This window comes from Gymnoscopelus braueri (genome assembly GCF_963280865.1).
Source record: "Gymnoscopelus braueri genome assembly, chromosome: 11".
In the NCBI taxonomy this organism is placed as follows: Eukaryota; Metazoa; Chordata; class Actinopteri; order Myctophiformes; family Myctophidae; genus Gymnoscopelus; species Gymnoscopelus braueri.
Genome location: NC_137613.1, coordinates 7,259,247 through 7,279,949, shown reverse-complemented (window position 1 = coordinate 7,279,949; position 20,703 = coordinate 7,259,247). Strand labels below are relative to the sequence as shown.

Sequence of the window (20,703 nt, the reverse complement as noted above, 5' to 3'; positions counted from 1 at the left end):
CACACACACACACACACACACACCTTAAAAAAAACGTCTTCTTACTCGCGTCGCCCGCTGAAAATGCACGATCTGCAAGGTCACAAGCTATACTTTGGTCGTGCAACACCTCCGTAAGATGAAGTATAGTCAGGCTTTATGTTCTAAAGGGTTTTTACGATTTCAGGTTTCACTGTGAACCTGAAGAAAGGTGGTTCCACTGCGCTTCAGTCAGGTGAAGGCAGGTCCGGTTGCATCACAGGAGCAGGACAAGGAAGGCACTGTACTGGAGCAACTCACTTTATAACAGCCTGTATTTCAGGCTGGCATTAGAGATGTCAACGTTTCATCAGGTGCTGATGAAGACACATCAAAACATTGTCCATTTCTGTGCTTTATCTGTGCTACTGCCAATACAAAAATCATCCAATTTCAGAAATAGTGAAAATAGCCATTGTGAGCATGACGCATATTGGCTATTTTCATTTAAAAAAAATATATAATTAGCATTCTTTAAAACACGTTTTTGTACATTTGGGATACACCAAATGTATCTTTTTGGTCTTGAGTTTCTTTTCTTTTTTCTATATATTGTTTGCAGCATTTCTGCCTTTACAGGAAACAGGGAGAGAGAGAGAGACAAGGGAGTGACACTCGGCAAAAGCCGTTAGGCTCAGGAATCGAACCCGCAGCTCGCTGTCATGGCTTTAGAGCCTATATGTGGTATGTACCTCAACCACTGACTAGGCCATTGGCGCCCCCACCCCAGAAACGTGAACGATTTCGTTCACGTTCAGGGCATTGATTCGTTCAAATGATTTGTTCACGTTCTCGTTCAGTAGCGCTATTTTCTAGCGTTCAAAATTTACTCGAGTAAAAGTACATTACAGTATTGGCATCAAAATATACTTAAAGTACCAAAAGTAAAAGTACTAACATATTTGAAAATAGCCGATCTACAAGCTCACAACGCGTCGCGATGCGACGCGTTGTGAGCTTGTAGATCTGCTATTTTCAAATAGCCTGGGTATGAAATAGGGGCTAAAGTGGTTAACGTATGTTTTATAATGTGTGTAAAACACCATAGCGGGAGCGGGGTTTTTTTTACGTCACCTGAACGTAACAGTTTCAGAAAGTGAACGAGCTCGTTCACGTTTCGCGGCAAATGAACTGGTTCTTTTTGAACGAATCGATTCATGAACGACACATCACTAGTTTTAGTACCTGAGGGCCTTGAGGGAGTGGTTGGTGAGGGACACGCAGGAGGTGAGGTCCAGCTGTTTGAGCTTGGAGCAGAACTTGCTGAGGCTGAGGCAGGTGCTGTCTGTGATCTTGGTGCAGCCGTTGAGGTTCAGGACCTCGATGTTCCTGCAGTTCTGGGCAAACGTCCTTGGAAGACATAAGAGAGAGAGAGAGAGAGAGAGAGAGAGAGAGAGAGAGAGAGAGGCACAGGTCAGCCGTCTCTTTGGCCCAGGTGTTTCGCCCAGGTGGGCGTGGTTTCGATGTGGTCAGGTTAAGGCAGTGGTTCCCAAACAGTGGGGTCGCAGTAAATATCCCTTTTTTTTCTTCTTCTTAAAAAAATTGCAGCTTGTAGATCTGTTATTTTCACTACTTCTTAAGTTTTTTTTTCGAAAGATTTATGGATTTTTTCCCCACAATCATTCTTAAAAAAAATATATATATATATTTTTTTTAGAAGTAGTGAAAATAGCAGATCTACAAGCTCATAGCCCAGCCCTCGCTTAAGTAAAGTACTTGAGTAAATGTACTTTACACCACTGCTTGACAGAACACTTGGTTTCATGCGCTGGTATTACGTATTGACATCACTGTTTAGTATGCCCAGGGATCTGTGAAATATGCTTCATCAATACTAATAAACATCCCTACACGTCTGAGCCTCTACAATCTGACAACATCCATCCATCACAACCCGGCCCACCGCGTTAAAGTGGAAAATGCCTCATCACTATAAATATTTCTTTCACCATTGATGCACTATAGCCCACAAATGTATGTACAGCTACAGCACTAGCGCTGCAGCTAAATCTGTCAATGGAACATTTTTATTCTCAGCGGATAAAGTATCTTTAGTTACAAGTCTTGTTTTATTGGTTATAACTGTATGTCAGTCTAGAAATGTAACGGATCCTTTTATTTTGAAAACGAATCATCTAAGAGAAATTGGCCCTGAAGTACAGTAAATGTACTTTAGTTACTTTACACCACTGCTCTGGAGTTACCTCAACATCCACATAATTGTACTGTATGACTCAAATCACAGGTCGTTAGAAGGTCTTGTAGAACAGTCTCACAGCATGGTGTTATCTCCTCTATACCCAAAAGGTCCTGAACACCTGAACCTCACACAACTCATAGCAGACAGCCAGCCCCCCTATGAAGAGACCCTCGTAAAGCTGGCCTGCCTGGTGGCTCTTTTGTCATCTCTAACCAAAGAGATAACAAGAGTCTGTTCGGCTCTTTTCAACAAATTTTTTTGAACTTTAGTTACTAGTTACTTTGAAAATAGCAGATCTACAAGCGTACAACGCGTCGCGATGCGACAGTATTGATACTTTTACTCAAGTAAAAAAGGCGAGTACTTTTTCCACCACTGCTAATGATATATATGGTCATGCGCTGACACAGGGAAGAAGAAGAAGAAGAAGAGGGGGGGGGTCTCACTTCATGGATGCGTCTCCTACACTGAGACAGCCTCTCAGGCTGAGCTGCCTCAGGAAGCCTCCACAGCGCTTTGAGATGTTCTCCACCACCCGCCCCTGTGTGAGACACAAGAGACACAGTCAGACAGACACAGTCAGAGACACAGAGAGACACACACACACACACACACACACACACACACACACACACACACACACACACACACACACACACACACACACACACACACACACACACACACACACACACACACACACGTAAAGAGACAGACTCAAGACCAGTGGTGGAAAGAGTACTCAAATGTTTTACTTAAGTAAAAGTATCAATACTGCAATGTAGAAGTACTCAGTTACAAGTAAAAGTCCGGAATTAAAAATTTACTTGAGTAAAGTACAAAGGTATTGGTATCAACATGTACTTAAAGTACCAAAAGTAAAACTACTAAAATAGCCGATCTACAAGCTCAGAATCTGCTATTTTCAAATAGCCTAGGTATAAAACAGGGCTAAAGTGGTTAATGTATGTTTTATAATGTCATAATTTATATCTGCATAGTAACTAAAGTTTTCAAATACTTTTTGTGGAGTAAAAGTACAATATTTGCCTCTGAGATGTAGTGGAGTAGAAGTAGACAATGGAAGTACTCCAGTAAAGTAAAAGTACCTCAAAATTGTACTTAAGCACAGTACTTGAGTAAATGTACTTAGTTACTTTACACCACTGGACTCAAGACACAGATGGAGACAGAGATACATTTAGAGTCAGAGACCAGGACAGAGAGAGAGAGAGAGAGAGAGAGAGAGAGAGAGAGAGAGAGAGAGAGAGAGAGGGTCAGGGACAGCGAGAAAGAGAGAGAGAGAGAGGGTCAGGGACAGCGAGAGAGAGAGAGAGAGAGAGAGAGAGAGAGAGAGAGAGAGAGAGAGAGAGAGAGTCAGGGACAGAGAGAGAGTGTCAGAGAGTGTCAGAGAGTGTCAGAGAGAGAGAGAGAGAGAGAGAGAGAGAGAGAGAGAGTCAGGGACAGAGAGAGAGTGTCAGAGAGTGTCAGAGAGTGTCAGAGAGAGAGAGAGAGAGAGAGAGAGAGTCAAAGTCTAAAGCACATTATCTTCCACCCGGCTTATCTTCCACTCAGCACAGCAGCCCAATTAACATTGCTATTATTCAGCTATTTTCCAACCAACAGCAGCTTTTTATGCCCAACGCCCACGTTGTTTACATACCAAACCATCTTCCGCCTATCTAGTGCCCATGGGCGTGTGGGTCTTAAATGGAGGTAAATGCTATCTTACACACAGAGAGAAGAGTAAAAAAACACATTGCTGCTTAGACCAGCTTCACGTTACAGTAGTCTTAACTCCCGGCGCCGATATCTGATTCGTCATTAATCCTATTAATAACATTTTTAAAAATGCATCTCCAAAGACGAGCAGCTCATTCTGAATCTGGCTACGTAGGCGCGCATCTTAATGAGCTCTCTAAACAGTAAGGAAATATCTAAGCTGTCACTGTTTAAGAGCAGCTTAGGGCTGGTCTAAGGATTTAACAGCAGCTTAGGGCTGGTCTAAGGATTTAACAGCAGCTTAGGGCTGGTCTAAGGATTTAACAGCAGCTTAGGGCTGGTCTAAGGATTTAACAGCAGCTTAGGGCTGGTCTAAGGATTTAAAGGCTGGTCTAAGGATTTAACACCAGCTTAGGGCTGGTCTAAGGATTTAAAGGCTGGTCTAAGGATTTAACAGCAGCTTAGGGCTGGTCTAATGGCTTTTTGACTTTTCTCACTGTCCCTAAGATAGCAAGCAACGCACCAGTAATGCACACCACATTTTAAGACCAACATCACCTATCAATGCACTGATGAGCCACAGTACATTTGGTAATTATACTGTACTTGGGCGCTGGGCGTGATAATGACAACGCATTGGCTGTAAAATAACAATGATCAATTCTGCTGCACCACCTACTAGCGCCATTTAGCACTGGGTGTAAAATAGTGCCCAAAGAGTCAGAGACAAAACATAAGGACACAGAGTCAAAGAGTCAGGGACAAAAATATAAGGACACAGAAAGCCAAAGAGTCAGAGACAAAAACATAAGGACACAGAAAGCCAAAGAGTCAGAGACAAAAACATAAGGACACAGAAAGTCAAAGAGTCAGAGACAAAAACATAAGGACACAGAAAGCCAAAGAGTCAGAGACAAAAACATAAGGACACAGAAAGTCAAAGAGTAAGAGACAAAAACATAAGGACACAGAAAGTCAAAGAGTCAGAGACAAAAACATAAGGACACAGAAAGTCAAAGAGTCAGACACAAAAAAAACATAAGGACACAGAAAGTCAAAGAGTCAGACACAAAAACATAAGGACACAGAAAGTCAAAGAGTCAGACACAAAAAAACATAAGGACACAGAAAGTCAAAGAGTCAGAGACAAAAACACATAAGGACACAGAAAGTGAAAGAGTCAGAGACAAAAAAAATAAGGACACAGAAAGTCAAAGAGTCAGAGACAAAAACATAAGGACACAGAAAGTCAAAGAGTCAGAGACAAAAACACATAAGGACACAGAAAGTGAAAGAGTCAGAGACAAAAAAAATAAGGACACAGAAAGTCAAAGAGTCAGAGACAAAAAAACATAAGGACACAGAAAGTCAAAGACAAAGAGAGTCAGTCAAAGACAACCTCAGTGTGTAAGAAGGGAAATCCATAACCTTAGTGAGGGTGACAGAACTGATCTCTGCTATAGATGCTTTATTAAAACACAATTACATAAATTGATCTTGTACAGTATGTTTTAACACATTAAAACCGGGAGAGCATGCGTGTCGTTTTAGATGTTTAGCAATATACGTTTTTTCAGAGAACAGTGGTTTAGAACGGTAATTATAAAAAAATTTGCAGATATACAAGCTCACAGCGTCGCAGCGCGGCACGAAGTTCCTAAGCCAATAATTTGATGGCCGGCAGACAGTGGTTCCGTTAGGAGACACAAAGGAGACTCTTTGTGTCTCCTACCGGAACCGCTGTCGGTCATCAAATTATTGGCTTAGGAATGCTTAGGAATATCCATGAATTCAAGTCTCCATGGGGTGAGAAATCCATAGAAATTCATTTTGGGGGTGAACTATCCCTTTAATGGGTTAATAAAGAGCCCTTGTTGAGGTGAATCTGATACAGTCAGACACAAAGAGAGAGAGAGACACAGACAGACAGAGCGGGGAGAGCAGCAGACTACAGAGAGAGAGAGAGACAGAGAGAGAGAGAGAGAGAAAGAGGAATCCTGACATGACCCAGGTTACTATGAGGCTAAGCTGTGACGTCGCGCGTGCACACACGCGCGCACACACACACACACACACACAAGCCTACTGACCCAGCAGCACTAAGCCCTGGGAAACACGCGCACACAAACAAATGACACATTTACAGATAAGACACACATTTTCACTCTTGCACAAACACACACACACACACACACACACACACACACACACACACACACACACACACACACACACACACACACACACACACACACACACACACACACACACACACACACACACACACACACACACACACACACACACACACACACACACACACACACACACACAAAAGAACACAGATTCTCTCTCAATGACACACATTCTCTCTCCCCCTCCTCTCTCTCTCTCTCTCTCTCTCTCTCTCTCTCTCACCTCGATGTCTGTCTGGAAGTTGAACAGGTCGATCTTCTGCCAGTTGCTGCCATCCAGGGCCAAGACATTCCATGCCTGAGAGAGAGAGAGAGAGAGAGAGAGAGATGGATGAAGAACTACCAGTAACTCACAATACAATGTTTATATTATAACAGCAATATAAACAGCAGAAACTTCTTATATCCATTTTCTAATATTTATTGGTAAATGAACGTCCTACTTGATCACACTACAGCGTCACACACAAGCATCAAAAGTAGCAGATCTACAAGTTCCAATCGCGGCGCGTTTCAAGCGCCACAATCATTTTAACCACTTAATCCATATTTTATACTTTGGGCTATTAAAAAATTGCAGATCTACAAGCTCATATCGCGGCACAGAGTGCCGCGATATGAGCTTGTAGATCTGCAATTTTTAAAAAATCTTGAAAATGTGTGCAAATCTTATAGTTTTTTAAAGCGAACATATTTAACTCAAATCTTTGCTCCTGGGGGTCCCTGGCACAAAACGTTTTGAGATGGGGGTCCGCGGCCAAATAAATACCAATTTGGGGGTCCTTGACATTGAAAAGGTTTGAGAACCACTGCTGCATATGACAGCCTTTCACATACACAGTGTTACCATAGCAACCATCCGATCAGTCCAAACCCCACAAAGATCATTGATCAGTTTCAATGTTGTCGTGTAACCAAATCTGTCCAACTCATTTTGTTGTTTCTGCACTTCCAATTTCACTTGTTTTATCCTGTATAACGAGTTCTCTCTCCTGATTGGATAACATTTGTATCCTGACATGAAAAATAAATGTTCTGTTTACTAAAGAGCTGTGGGTAGATGGAGAGATAGTAACCCCATGTTAATGAACCAATCCTCTTTAGCAAGCAATGACAACTATATAGAACTTTATCTTTTTAACAGACTTCTTTTTTCTTTTGGGAAAGCTGGATTTAGAAGGCTCTTTTAGAAGAGGTCTAAATGGGTTTGAATGCAATAGCGTGTTATCTTCACCTTTGATTGATTGATTGAATACTTTATTAACAGTTTGCAAAGACAAGCACGGGGAAGTACAGTTCAATACAAGGCCTCTGTTAAGAGGATTTTAAACCCAAGAAAGCACTATGGCTTGTTTCCATTGGGGTCCTTTGTACTCAATTCATTATGTTATCGTTTATGTTATAATTTGTACTGCCTGTATGTCTGTATATTGGATATAATTATTGTATTGCTTTTGCAACAACGTTTTTTTTTAGAGGGGTTGGATTGTTGAGGAACACTTCATGACAGAGATACAGTGAAGAGGGCCAGAAGGGGGGCGGGGGTTGGGGGGGGGGTGCTTGTAAGTGTTATCGTTACATGCAGTAAAAATGAATGGCCCATGGAGGGCTGTGTGCTGGATGTCTATGGAGGAGGGTGTAGTTTGGTGTGCGCAGTATGCAGAGAACACCAGGAGAGGGTGTAGTTTCAGGCAGTTTGACGTTATGAATGATGCAGCATACGGCTTGACAACATGAAAAGTAAACACCTTGTAATACAAGCACCTACAGGTAGAAAAAAACCCACTAAATAAATAAAATAGTTATTATAGGCTTAGGTTCTGACACCAGACATTAATAAGTTAACATATTAACATACTTTTGTCGTGTTTTTTTAAAGAGCAGGTTTGTAATTTTGGAAGGGTTGCAACTTCTACCAGGGTTTGGTATATGAGCATGTGGTAGGATGTACACACTTTTTCTAAATAAAGAATTGCACAAGAAAGAAAACATATTAACATACTTTTATATTGCTATGGTTTGCTTGAACTATGCCACAAAGAAATAGCAGATCTACAAGCGCACCAAGTGCAATGAACAATTTGTTAGAAAGAAATTGTGGAAAATGTGTACAAATCTTTGAATATACATGTTTTAAAGCGAACATTTTGAACTCCGATCTGTGCTTCTGGGGGTCCCTGGAACAACATATTTTGAGATGGGGGTCCGTGGCCAAATACATATCATTTCGTGGGTCCTTGACATGGAAAAGTTGGAGCACCACTGATATGGCAACATACTGTTAGGATTTAGAAAACATTTTTTAGATGTTTTTTGGCCGCGGACCCCCATCACAAAATGTTTTGAGATGGTGAGAGCAAAGATTTGAGATACAAATGTTCGCTTTAAAAATATATACATTCAAAGATTTGTACAAATGTTCAAGATTTTTCTAAAAATAGCAGATCTACAAGCTCATAGCGCGGCACTCTGAGCTTGTATACCTGCTATTTTTTAATAGCCAAAGAAATCTTTAAATGGCACAGATGTGTTGCTGGACTGAAAGGGTTAACCGTGCACATGAAACTGTGATGTTATACCTGCTGCTATTTATATCAAGTGGATGCAGTATGTTAACGTCTCCCACCTGCACAAGAAGCAATCCTGCTTTCTGCATCGCTATTTATCCATTGCTATTTTTAAATCATGCGCCTTATGTGTGTATTGGACATTGTACTGTATGTGTATTTGAGTTGACTCTGTGCCTTCCTGGTATTTAACTTGCTCTTTGTTCCTTTCTTTCTCTATTCTAACCAGTGGTGGGAAAAAGTACTCAAATGTTTTACTTAAGTAAAAGTATCAATCCTGCAATGTAGAAATACTCTGTTACAAGTAAAAGTCCGGAATTCAAAACTTCAAAACAAAAGTATTAGCATCAAAATGTACTTAGTAAAAGTAAAAGTACTAATTATGCAGAATGTTCCATTTCATAAGTAAAAAAAAAAAAGAAGAAGAAAATGTTTTGAAAATAGCAGATCTACAAGCTCACAATGGGTCGTGATGCGACGCATTGTCAGCTTGTAGATCAGCTATTTTCAAAAGGCCGAAATGTATATAGGGGTGAAGTGGTTAATGTATGTTTTGTATACATTAATAATCTAAATCTACAAAGTAACTAAAGTTTTCAAATAATTGTAGTGGAGTAGAAGCACAATATTTGCCTCTGAGATGTAGTACCTTTTTTCACTGACGAAAACTAAACAAAAACTAAATAAAAACTAAGCCTAAGACTAAATATATTGACAATTTCGTCAACAAATAAAAACTAGACTAAAATGTTAGTGAGGGACGAGTGGAGGAGAGATCCAGTAGAACTAAGACGAGACATTTCATGCTTGTTTGCGCTCGGGTGTTACACTCTGAAAATAGCAGATCTACAAGCTCACAACGCGTCGCGGCTATTTTCAGCATGCAACCAATTGTGAAATCAGCCATTACGACCGCCATCAAGGCACCGCCAACATACATTTTAGTCGACTAAATCAACTGTAGTTTTAGTCGACTAAAATCGTATGATATTTAGTCGACTAAAACTAGACAAAAACTAAAACATTTCAGATGACTAAAATATGACTAAAACTAAATGGAATTGTATTCAAAAGACTATGACTAAAACTAAATCAAAATTTGCTGTCAAAATCAGCACTGCATTTGAAAATAGCAGATCTACAAGCTCCGCATTGTGAGCTTGTAGATCTGCAATTTTCAAAAGATTTTTATACATTTGAAAACTTGAAATGGGGACATTCTGCATAATGAGTACTTTCTACTTTTGATACTTTTAAGTACATTTTGATACCAATACTCTTGTACTTTTACTCAAGTAAATTTTGATTTTTTTCGGACTTTTACTTGCAACAGAGTATTTCTACATTGCAGTGTTGATACACATTTGAGTACTTTTCCCACCACTGTGTCATTCTTACATAGTTCATTGGGGCTCATAGTGCTTTTGTCTCTGCTCACAAATGATCATTCTTACATAGTTCATTCATAATGGAGCCAACCAGTGTTGCCATGTCTGCTTATTATAAGCGACTTTGGGCTTGTTTTTCTATGAAGTCTTTCTATGAAGACGCGTTGTGAGCTTGTAGATCGGCTATTTTCAATATATATATATATATATATATATATATATATATATGTATATAGGTCATGTGGCCTATTAGTCGCTTGTTTTCATAGACCTGGCTGCTTATTTCTCTCTCAATCTGGCAACACTGGAGCCAACTGCCACAGTAGTGCACTCTGGGAAGGGAATAGTCTCACGAGGCCAGAGGGTGGCGCCATGCCCAATGAGACATTCCCCAAAAGGTATTTTTTGTTGCCTTTTTTCTCACAGTGGAGAGACTTCTTTGACCCAATGCCCTGGTTTTGTTTTAACGTGCATTAGTGCACTAGTACTAGTCGAGTGGTGGAAAGTAACTAAGTGCATCTACTCAAGTACTGTACTTAAGTACAATTTTGAGGTATTTTTTACTTTACTGGAGTATTTGCAAATTTCTGTACTTTTACCTCTACTCCATTACATCTCAGAGGCAAATGTACTTTTCCTCCACTACAATTATTTGAAAACTTTAGTTACTAGTTACTTTGCAGATATAGATTATGATATTGTGAAACATACATTAACCACTTTAGCCCTATTTTATACACAGGCTATTTGAAAATAGATTCAATATATATATAATACAAGTGGGCACACAAAGCATCGCACCGCAGCGTTGTGAGCTTGTAGATCTGCTATTTTCAAACATTTTAGTACTTTTCCCTTTGGTACTTTAAGTATATTTTGATGCCAATACTTTAGTAATTTTACTCAAGTGATATTTTTTAACACAGGCCTTTCACGTAACAGAGTATTTTTATATCGTGGTATTGCTACCAGTGGCGTTCCCAGAAATTACATTTAGGGCAGGCGAGATATTTTTCTCTACCTACCATCCCCCCCCCCCCCAACACTACACTGACTACAAAACTGAAAAACGTTAATAAAAACAATATGCAAGTATAATCAATCTATCAATTATTCAGCGGTGGTCTCTTCATGTTGTAGTTTAATGGCTCAAGCTGCTCTCAGACTCAGAGCCCCTTTTATGCCAGGTGAGTACTACAGGTGATGGCCCAGACCCCCACACCTGGCACTCCTGGCACCCCATGAAGATAAAGGCATACATTTGCATCACTATAGGCGACGTAGCTCTGCTGAATGGATACGTTAGTGATTGGCTGCCTGCCCGCGTGAATGGACGAGGAGGTCCGACGGCCACTATTCTCTTTGGATTCTTTTCACTGCCTGTTTTTCAGTCTTTTACTTTATTTTCTAGGGGAGGCTAGATTTTAGTTGGGCAGGCGGCCGCCTGCCCTGCCTCTATGGTGGGTACGCCACTGATTGCTACTTTTACTTAAATAAAATATCTTATATATATATCTGAGTACTTTTTCCAGACGGAATGCTGAGCTTCACAGAGAGGAAAGGAAAGAGCTTACCTTAGACACCTGGGCGCACCGACACAGTGTTACCACGTCTAGGTAGGAGAAGATTCTACACACAGAGAGAGAGAGAGAGAGAGAGAGAGAGAGAGAGAGAGAGAGAGGAAGAGAAAGAGAGAAAGAGAGAAAGAGAGAAAGAGAGAGAGAGAGAGAGAGAGAGAGAGAGAGGGACAGACAGAGAATATGAGTTCACAGATTTTATTGTTTATTTATAACAGTCTATTGACCACTTAAGCGCCATATACTTTTGAAAAGCAAAAATACAGCTGATCTACAAGCTCACAATGTGTCGCACGGTTTTCCTTTGTGAGCTCCTAGATCTGCTATTTTAGCTAATTTTGAAAATGTCCACGAATTAGTGGTACTTTTTTTATTATTTTTATCGATTAGTCACCCCCATGGAGACTTGAATTCATGGATATTTTTTTTGTACCGGAACCGCTAGCCTACCGGTCCGCTGGTCATCAAATGATTGGCTTAGGAATGCGACAAAAACTCAAACATATCCATGACTTCAAGTCTCCATGGGGTGACTAATCAAAAAAAAAAGAAATGTTTTAACTATCCCTTTAAACAATTCTAGAACCCGGTCATTTGTGCCCTTTGTGTATTTTTTATCCAATCATCACATATTAGTAATGATCATGATCTATATCTCTGAGGTTCTCTGAATGTAAAAAAAAAATCTTATTTTACTGTATTTGTTTTGTCTTCTGTACTATGTCTACTTGTTTTGTATTGTTGACGATGATGTCACTTTTTGTATTATCTCTCAAGAACAGATTCTGCTCTGCGTTTGAATCTGTCGGGGGGGTTCGTCATATCGTGTATGCACTGGCCTACAAGTGGGCGTGCCTTCAGATCAGGAAGAAGGCTGCGCTTTACCCAATCAAATGTAGTGGGCGGGATTTACGTGTCTGCCGATCCTTCCCCTCTAGAAACAAACCGAAACTCATTTAATGATAGCGTCCTCGGAGCAGACAAAACCACGGAAAGACATTCACATTTTAACTTGCTCTTTCCTCATAGAAACAAGTGGGCTTATAACCAAAACGATCCATGTTCTCTGGGAGAAGTGGTGTTAGTGTTCCGTGTAGAAATATTGTTAGTGGGAATGAAAACATAGTCGCACCACCGGAAGTGAAAGGCTGAACGCAGACCAAAACCCCGGTTTCCTTGCGTACGTGTGCTACGTCGACTTCCTCCCAGAGCCAAGTGAGATAGTAAAAAACAGCAGAGGGCGCTGTTTTTCCTTTTCATTTGGCGATGGGTTCCCAGATTGCTTTTTGTATGGATAACTATACCACTTTTTTTAACAGCCTGCTCAGGGACTACAGATGAAAATTAGCCAACTCTTAACTAACTCTGGCTCATTTACATGGATGTGAATAACGGACATGTTGATCAATGTGCATTGTCCCTCTTAAATAAATAAATAAATAAAGCAGACATAAAAGGGCAAGTCTCGTGTTGATTACAGAGATGGTCTACAGACAGACAGACAGACAGACAGACAGACAGACAGACAGACAGACAGAAGTGTGTGAGGCCACAAAGGGCCGCATGCAGCATGGAGAGAGGGACAGTGGGTCAGCTCAATCCACTAATCTGCCAATGACTAATCTCTGGCACTCAGACAAGCAAAGGCCACCACAGACAGACAGACAGACAGGCCCAGAAAGACAGACAGACGCACACACAGCCAGTGGTGGAAAAAGTACTCACATTGTTTACTTAAAGGAGTAAACGTATCAATACCACAATGTAGAAATACTCTGTTACAAGTACCGGAATTCAAAATGTACTTGAGTAAAAGTACAAAAGTATTGGCATCAGAATGTACTTAAAAGTACCAAAAGTAAAAGCACTCATTATGCAGAATGTCCCATTTCAAGTTTTCAAATGTATAGAAATCATTTGAAAATAGCCGATCTGCAAGCTCACAATGCGTCGCATCGCATGAGCTTGTAGATCTGCTATTTTCAAATGGCCCAAATGTATATAGGGCTGAAGTGGTTAATGTATGTTTATGTTTTCAAATAATTGTATCGGAGTAAAAGAACAATATTTGTCTCTGAGATGGAGTAGAAATAAAAAGTACTGAAAATTGGAAATGCTCCAGTAAAGTAAAAATACCTCAAAATTGTACTTAAGTACAGTACTCTAGTAGTACATGTACTTAGTTACTTTCCACCACTGAGAGCCACACACACACACACACACACACACACACACACACACACACACACACACACACACACACACACACACACACACACACACACACACACACACACACACACACGCGCGCGCGATTGGCTGTAATTAATTTTAGAAAAGGAGGGTGTTCTGTCAGAGGAAAGCGTCCTGCTTATAGGACGGGGGGGGAGGGGAGGGGGGCTATTTGTTGTGTCCGTGTCAGAGCTTCCACAGTGCAGCTGGGGTTCTGAACTGGAATGTCCTTTTTAACCCGCAGGAAACAGGAGCTCACCATTGTTCTCCTCTCGTATAGGCTCCGGACAAAAGGGCAGTGTGTGTGTGTGTGTGTGTGTGTGTGTGTGTGTGTGTGTGTGTGTGTGTGTGTGTGTGTGTGTGTGCGCGTTGGGCTCGGGGGGGCATGTCGGGACATGTTTGTATAATCTATAACGTCAGAGGATGGTTTGTCCTTGAAAGCCGCTAGAAAAGCTATGCGGAGAAACCCACGATGTACACATACCACCATGCACAGACACGCTTCTGTGTCATTTGTCTATTAAAAAAATAGCAGATCTACAAGCTAATAAGCTGTAGATCTGCTATTTTTGGAAAAATCTGTGGATTTTTTTTGAATATATATGTTTTAAAGCGAACATTTTTAACTCTGATCTGTGCTTCTGGGGGAGTCCCTGGAACAACTTATTTTGAGATGGGGGTCCGCGGCCAAATACGTATAATTTTGGGGGTCCTTGACATGGAAAAGTTGGAGCACCACTGATATAGCAACATACGGTTAGGATTTAGATATACAGTATGTTTTTAGATATACAGCATGTTTGGCCGCGTACCCCCATCTCAAATTGTTTTGTTCCAGGGACCCCCCATGAAGCTAATATTTGAGCATAGCTGCAGTATGAGCTTGTAGATCTGCTATTTTTGAATAGCCCAAAAGAAATCTAAAATGACACGGACGCTTTTCAAATGGGTTATAAGTCAGAGAGGGGCCCTTGAGCTAAGCACAGGGGCCTCGCTGCCTTGCACTCGCACTTACAGCCAATCAGGGGAGTGAATTTGGATGAGCCCTCTTAGCACATTTTGCCATCCGATAGATAGAGTGCTCTCCACTCCACAAGCATCACGGTTAAGAATAGCCCTCTCTCTCTCTCTCTCTCTCTCCCTCTCTGAGGACACTAAACTGCACTGGCATCTGTTTCTAATGGCCTATAGGTGACACCAGCCTGCTGCCCCCACCCCGACCTCCTGACAATATTATTATTATGAGCATATAGTGGTGGAAAAAGTATTCAAATGTTTTACTTTCTGCTCAAGGGAATATACACGAGTATAGGAAACGTGCCGCTGGGATTCAACCACTCACAAAAAGTATTGGTATCAAAATGTAATTAAAATACCAAAAGCAGAAAGTACTCATTATGTAGAATGTCCCGTTTCACAAGCTTTCAAATATAAATTGTATAAAAAATCTTTTGAAAATAGCAGATCAGATTGGCTATTTTCAAATGGCCGAAATGTATGTAGGGCTGAAGTGCTTAATGCACGTTTTGAAATAATAATCAAAATCTACAAAGTAACTAGTAATTAAAGTTTTCAAATGATTGTAGTGGAGTAAAAGTACAATATTTGCCTCGGAGATGTAGTGGAGTAGAAGTAAAAGTATTGGAAATTGGAAATACTCCAATAAAGTACAAATACCTCAAAATTGTACTAAAGTACAGTACTCAAGTAAATGTACTTTCCACCACTTATGAGTGGAGTTCTGCTCCATTTGACCTTTTTGATTTGTTGCTCTTTGGCATTAAGTGCAATTGTATGACAACAAGCCAATAAACACACATTCAATCCGCCCGGTCCATCAAGTCCTTGCTTTAAGACTCACTTTTTCGACTTGGCTTTTAAATCACAGTCGAGCTTTATTTTAACTTGATCACCTCCTGTTTGATTGTATATGATTGTATTGTTTTGTCGTATCGTTTCTTGACATGTACGGCACTTTGGTCGACGACAGTCGTTTTTAAGTGTGCTGTATAAATAAAGTTTGATTTGATCACATCGAAAGCACAGAGGGATCTGTGCTTCATGTAGGTCAAGGGTCACTCTCACAAACTCACAGCACAGTAAAAGTATGTATCAATACTGCAAAGTAGAAGTACTCTGTTACAAATACAAGTCCGGAATTCAAATAGCAGATCTACAAGCTCACAATGCCAAACCGGACGAACATTGTACATCATTGATTGAACATCAACAAACATCGTAGCCGAACCGACTTAAAAAAAATAGCAGATCTACAAGCTCGTAGCGCAGCACTCGGTGCCACGCTATGAGCTTGTAGATCTGCTATTTTTGAATAGCCAAAGAAATCTAAAATGACAGAGACACGTTCCTGGTCTTACTGGTTGAAGTTGTTTTAAAACAAAACTACCAACATCACATACAGTACAATAGCGGTTCACTTTATCTCATTTAGATGAGCTACAACGCCACATCCGTAACGACCAAACGGACCAAAGAGCAAAATCTAAAAACGCAATTGACTTTTCTCTCTCTCTTTTCTTCAATCTCTGTCTGTCTGTGTTTAGCAGTTGTTGTTGTTTTTTTTGTTTTGTTTCCCGACATGGAGCGGTACACAACGGGATTCTCCTCTAGCAGGAAGTAATCCCATTTGGCTGTCAGAACACAGGTTTACGGCCCGCTCCACGCTCCAACGCAGTCCAGAGTGGGGGGGGGAGAGAGAGAGAGAGAGAGAGAGAGAGAGAGAGAGAGAGAGAGAGAGAGAGAGAGAGAGAGAGAGAGAGAGAGAGAGAGAGAGAGAGAGAGAGAGAGAGAGACACGGGAGACTGAGGATGCCTGTTGCTATAGTAACTCAGAGCAGACAGGAGTTTGGTACGTGTCTGTGTCTGTATCTGTGTGTGTGTGTATGTGCGTGTGTGTGTGTGTCATGTCTGATTTATACTTAGTTTAGAGCAGTGGTTCTTTGGTCCTTGGTGGGGGGGGGGGTACCAGGGGGTCCCTAGCTAAATTAGCTAACATAGCGTCACAATAATTTTAACCACTTAGATTTGGCTATTAAAAAATAGCAGATCTACAAGCTCATAGCGCAGCACCGAGTGCCGCGCTATGAGCTTGTAGATCTGTTATTTTTGAAAGATCCTGAAAATGTGTGTAAAGCTTTGAATATATATATATTTTTAACATTTTGTACGCAAATCTTTGCTTCTGGGGGTCCCTGGCACAAAACATATTCAGACAGGGGTCCACGGCACCCGTGTTGCACACAGAAAACAGCCATCTACAAGCTCAGATTGGCTGTTTTCATGCTTTACGGTTAGGGTTAAAAAAAATGGGAAGAAATCGTAGAAATGGCATCGATAAAATAGCCGTCCTAAAAGATGCTGATGTCCTCAATATTATAGTAACACACACGTGAATGTGTGTTGGCCGTTCAGTGTGCTGCTGAATCAGCGCTCCTCCAGCTAAGAGGACCCTGGACCGGGGAGAACCCTGCTATCCTCCATCAAACAGGACCAGGGGGGGACTCCCTCTTTCTTTGGTGTTTCGCCCCAAAAGAGACATTTTCCCGGGACCCGGGACCCAAACTAGTGAAAATAGCAGAACTACAAGCTCACAACGTGTCGCGATGCGACGCGTTGTGAGCTTGTAGATCTGCCATTTTCACTACTTCTAAAAAAGAAATTTAAAACGTTTTTTTTTTTTTTATATATATAAAAAAAAAAGAAGAGATTTACTTGCGAGTCGCGACCCATAAAAACGTGTCTGCGACCCACAAATGGGTCCCAAACCCACTGTTCGGGAACCAGTGCCTTAACCTATAACCTCAAAACCACGCCCAAACCTGGGGCGAAACACCAAAGAAACAGGGAGTCCCTCCCGACCAGGGGGGGGGAGAGCCCTAGCTATCCTCCATCAAACAAACAGCTTAATGTCTCACATCATCATCAGGATCTCTCACAGCTTGTTCTGCAGCTCTACGTCTGGGCTGGGCTTCACGCCATGTGTTTATACCAACGTTACTGCTTTCTGCAGCGTTCCCTGGCTTAGGAACATTAACCCATTAACACATTGAATGCCAGTCGCGTAGATCTACGCGAACCTATTTAAAGCCGCAGCGTGCCAGTCGCGTAGATCTACGCGAACCGCCGATTCCCATTGAAATTGCCCCAGGTGCACTTTCCGAATTTTTTTGATCCATTTCCGTTTCCGGTTTCCGGTCGGAAACAGAATTATTCGGGTTCCGTTTTTTTCGATCGTATCCGCTTCCTGTCTGGGATCCTGTTTAAAACTCGATTTTCTCTGTTGTTGTTTTTCTCCTCGCTGATCACTGTTTAGCGTTGATCTGCTGTATCTTCAAGATGGCGGCACGGATTTGGAAACTATTTTCGCTGGCCGTTTCTCACAGATCCGCTGTGTGTTTAGAACCAAATGAACGCGCACTTTTAACTTATTTAGCGAGGTCTGTGGCGACATGAAAAAAACAAAAAAAACAACAATAAAACGCTGGCACTGGTGAGTACATTATGAGATTAAACTCTGGCATGGAATGTGTTAAGACCAGGAACGCATCTGTGTGTCATTTTGAGATTTCTTTGGGCTATTCAAAAATAGCAGATATACAAGCTCGTAGCTTGTAGATCTGCTTTTTTTTTTTGTGAAAAATGTGTGCACATTTTTTTATATATATGTTTTTAAAGCGAACATTTTAACTACATTTTTGCTTCTGGGAGGGATTTCTACAAATGTCTTATAAATCCTAACTTTTCTATATCAGTGGTGCTCAAACATTTTCATGTCAAGGACCCCCAAAATGTATTTGGTTGTGGACCCCCATCTAAAAATATTTTGTTCCGGGACCCCCATGAAGCAAAGATTTGAGTTACAAATCGCTTAAAAAAAAAAAGATATTTGCACAAAAATAACAGATCTACAAGCTCATAGCGCGCCACAGAGTGCCACGCTATGAGCTTGTAGATCTGCTATTTTTGAATAGCCCAAAGTATAAAATAATGGTTATGGCTAAAAATCTAAAATGACACAGATGCGTTCCCGGTCTAAAAGGGTTAATAGGCATAAAAACAAACAAATCGCATGAGAATTAACAAACAGCGTTGGAAAGGAAGCAGCCTTTTAGTTGCCAGGTCCTAGGCTGTGTGTGTGTGTGAGGAAACAGGGAATCATCTGGGCACGGAATTATGCCTGATTTATACTTATAAATAGCAGATCTACAAGCTGACAACGTGTCACGCGGCGACGCATTGTAAGCTTGTAGATCTGCAAAATATTATTTTCTGGCTTTAGGCTTATGGTTAAAAAACAAATAAAATAAATTCAATGGCATTCATAAAATCACCGGCGTAAAATATTGATGACGTCCTCACGAGTATAGTAATACAAATGTACAAGTGTGTGTGTGTGTGTGTGTGTGTGTGTGTGTGTGTGTGTGTGTGTGTGTGTGTGTGTGTGTGTGTGTTTGTGTGTGATGGTGGTGATAATGGGCGTACTGGCTGGTTGTGTGTGAAGCGCAGCTGGAAACAGCAGGGGGGGTTGGGGGGGGGGGGTAGCAGAGCAGAAAGCACTGCGGAATTCCCCACCAGCAAAGACAAGTCTATTTATAGACGCACTGACGTTACACACATGTTACTGTATATGTGTGCCATATGGCTGGGTGGGCCACACGCGCACACACACACACACACACACACACACACACACACACACACACACACACACACACACACACACATATCTGCAAAGTAACTAGTAACTGTAGTAACTAAATAATTGCAGTAGAGTAAAAGTACAATATTTGCCTCTGAGATGTAGTGGAGTAGAAGTTAAAGTATAGACAATTGGAAATACGCCAGTAAAGTAAAAGTACCTAAAAATTTTACTTAAAGTACAGTACTTGAGTAAATGCACTTAGTTCCTTTTACACTGGTGTTGTCTCAGATTTGTGTGACAAGCACAGCTGCTGTGGAACAACATATTGGTCTATAGGTCACGACTGTAATTGGAATCTCATTTCTGACTACGGGAGGTGACACATATATTATATACAGTACTGTATACGTACTGTATACATACCCCACACACACACACACACACACACACACACACACACACACACACACACACACACACACACACACACACACACACACACACACACACACACACACACACACACACACACACACACACACACACACACACACACACACACTTCAAGGCTAACACAAACTAATCAGTAGCCCTGAACTACAGTCCCTGCCCCTGGGTGTGTGTGTGCGCATGTGTGCCCGTGCACGTGAGTATGTGTGTGTGTGGCCGTGTGTTTGTGTGCGTGTGTTTATGTGTGTGCGTGTTTGTGTGTGTGTGTGTCTGTGTCTGTGTCTGTGACTGACTGTGTGTGTGTCTGTGTGTCTGTGTGTCTGTGTGTGTGTGTGTGTGTGTGTGTGTGTGTTACGTGCCATTTAAGCTTAGCTCACCTAAGCAGAAGCTCTTTGGGGAGCTTCTTGTTGATGGGGGCTTCATCGCTGTTAGAGAACACCTGCGGAGAAAACAACACATGATACACGTTAGCCGCATGCGTGTGCATGTACGTGTGCATGTGCGTGTGTGTGTGTGTGTATGAGCAATGGCTGCAGGACTGGGTAAATGAGAAGGGAAGACAGACATAAGCCATAAGACACTATGGTAACTAGTGACGGGTCGGTCATGATCGATCCGTTCATAAGAACTAGTTCTTTGCCGTGAACGAACCCGTTCACTTCTTCAAACTGTTACGTTCACCATTTCGTTCAT

At 41.3% G+C, this 20,703-nt stretch overlaps 1 protein-coding gene across 1 annotated transcript in view; it reads right to left on the bottom strand.

Moving 5' to 3' along the window:
- LOC308094713 (uncharacterized protein) overlaps positions 1-20,434 on the bottom strand; it is a 30,928-nt gene extending 10,494 nt beyond the window's left edge. Inside the window, exons 1-4 of the mRNA XM_080441526.1 lie at positions 20,388-20,434; positions 6,359-6,433; positions 2,665-2,759; positions 1,204-1,368 (exon numbers count right to left, since the gene is read on the bottom strand). Of these exons, the coding sequence (XP_080297652.1) occupies positions 1,204-1,368; positions 2,665-2,669 (170 nt within the window). The 5' untranslated portion in view covers positions 2,670-2,759; positions 6,359-6,433; positions 20,388-20,434. The remainder of the gene's footprint in view (positions 1-1,203; positions 1,369-2,664; positions 2,760-6,358; positions 6,434-20,387) is intronic.
- Between the last annotated feature and the right edge of the window lie 269 nt (positions 20,435-20,703).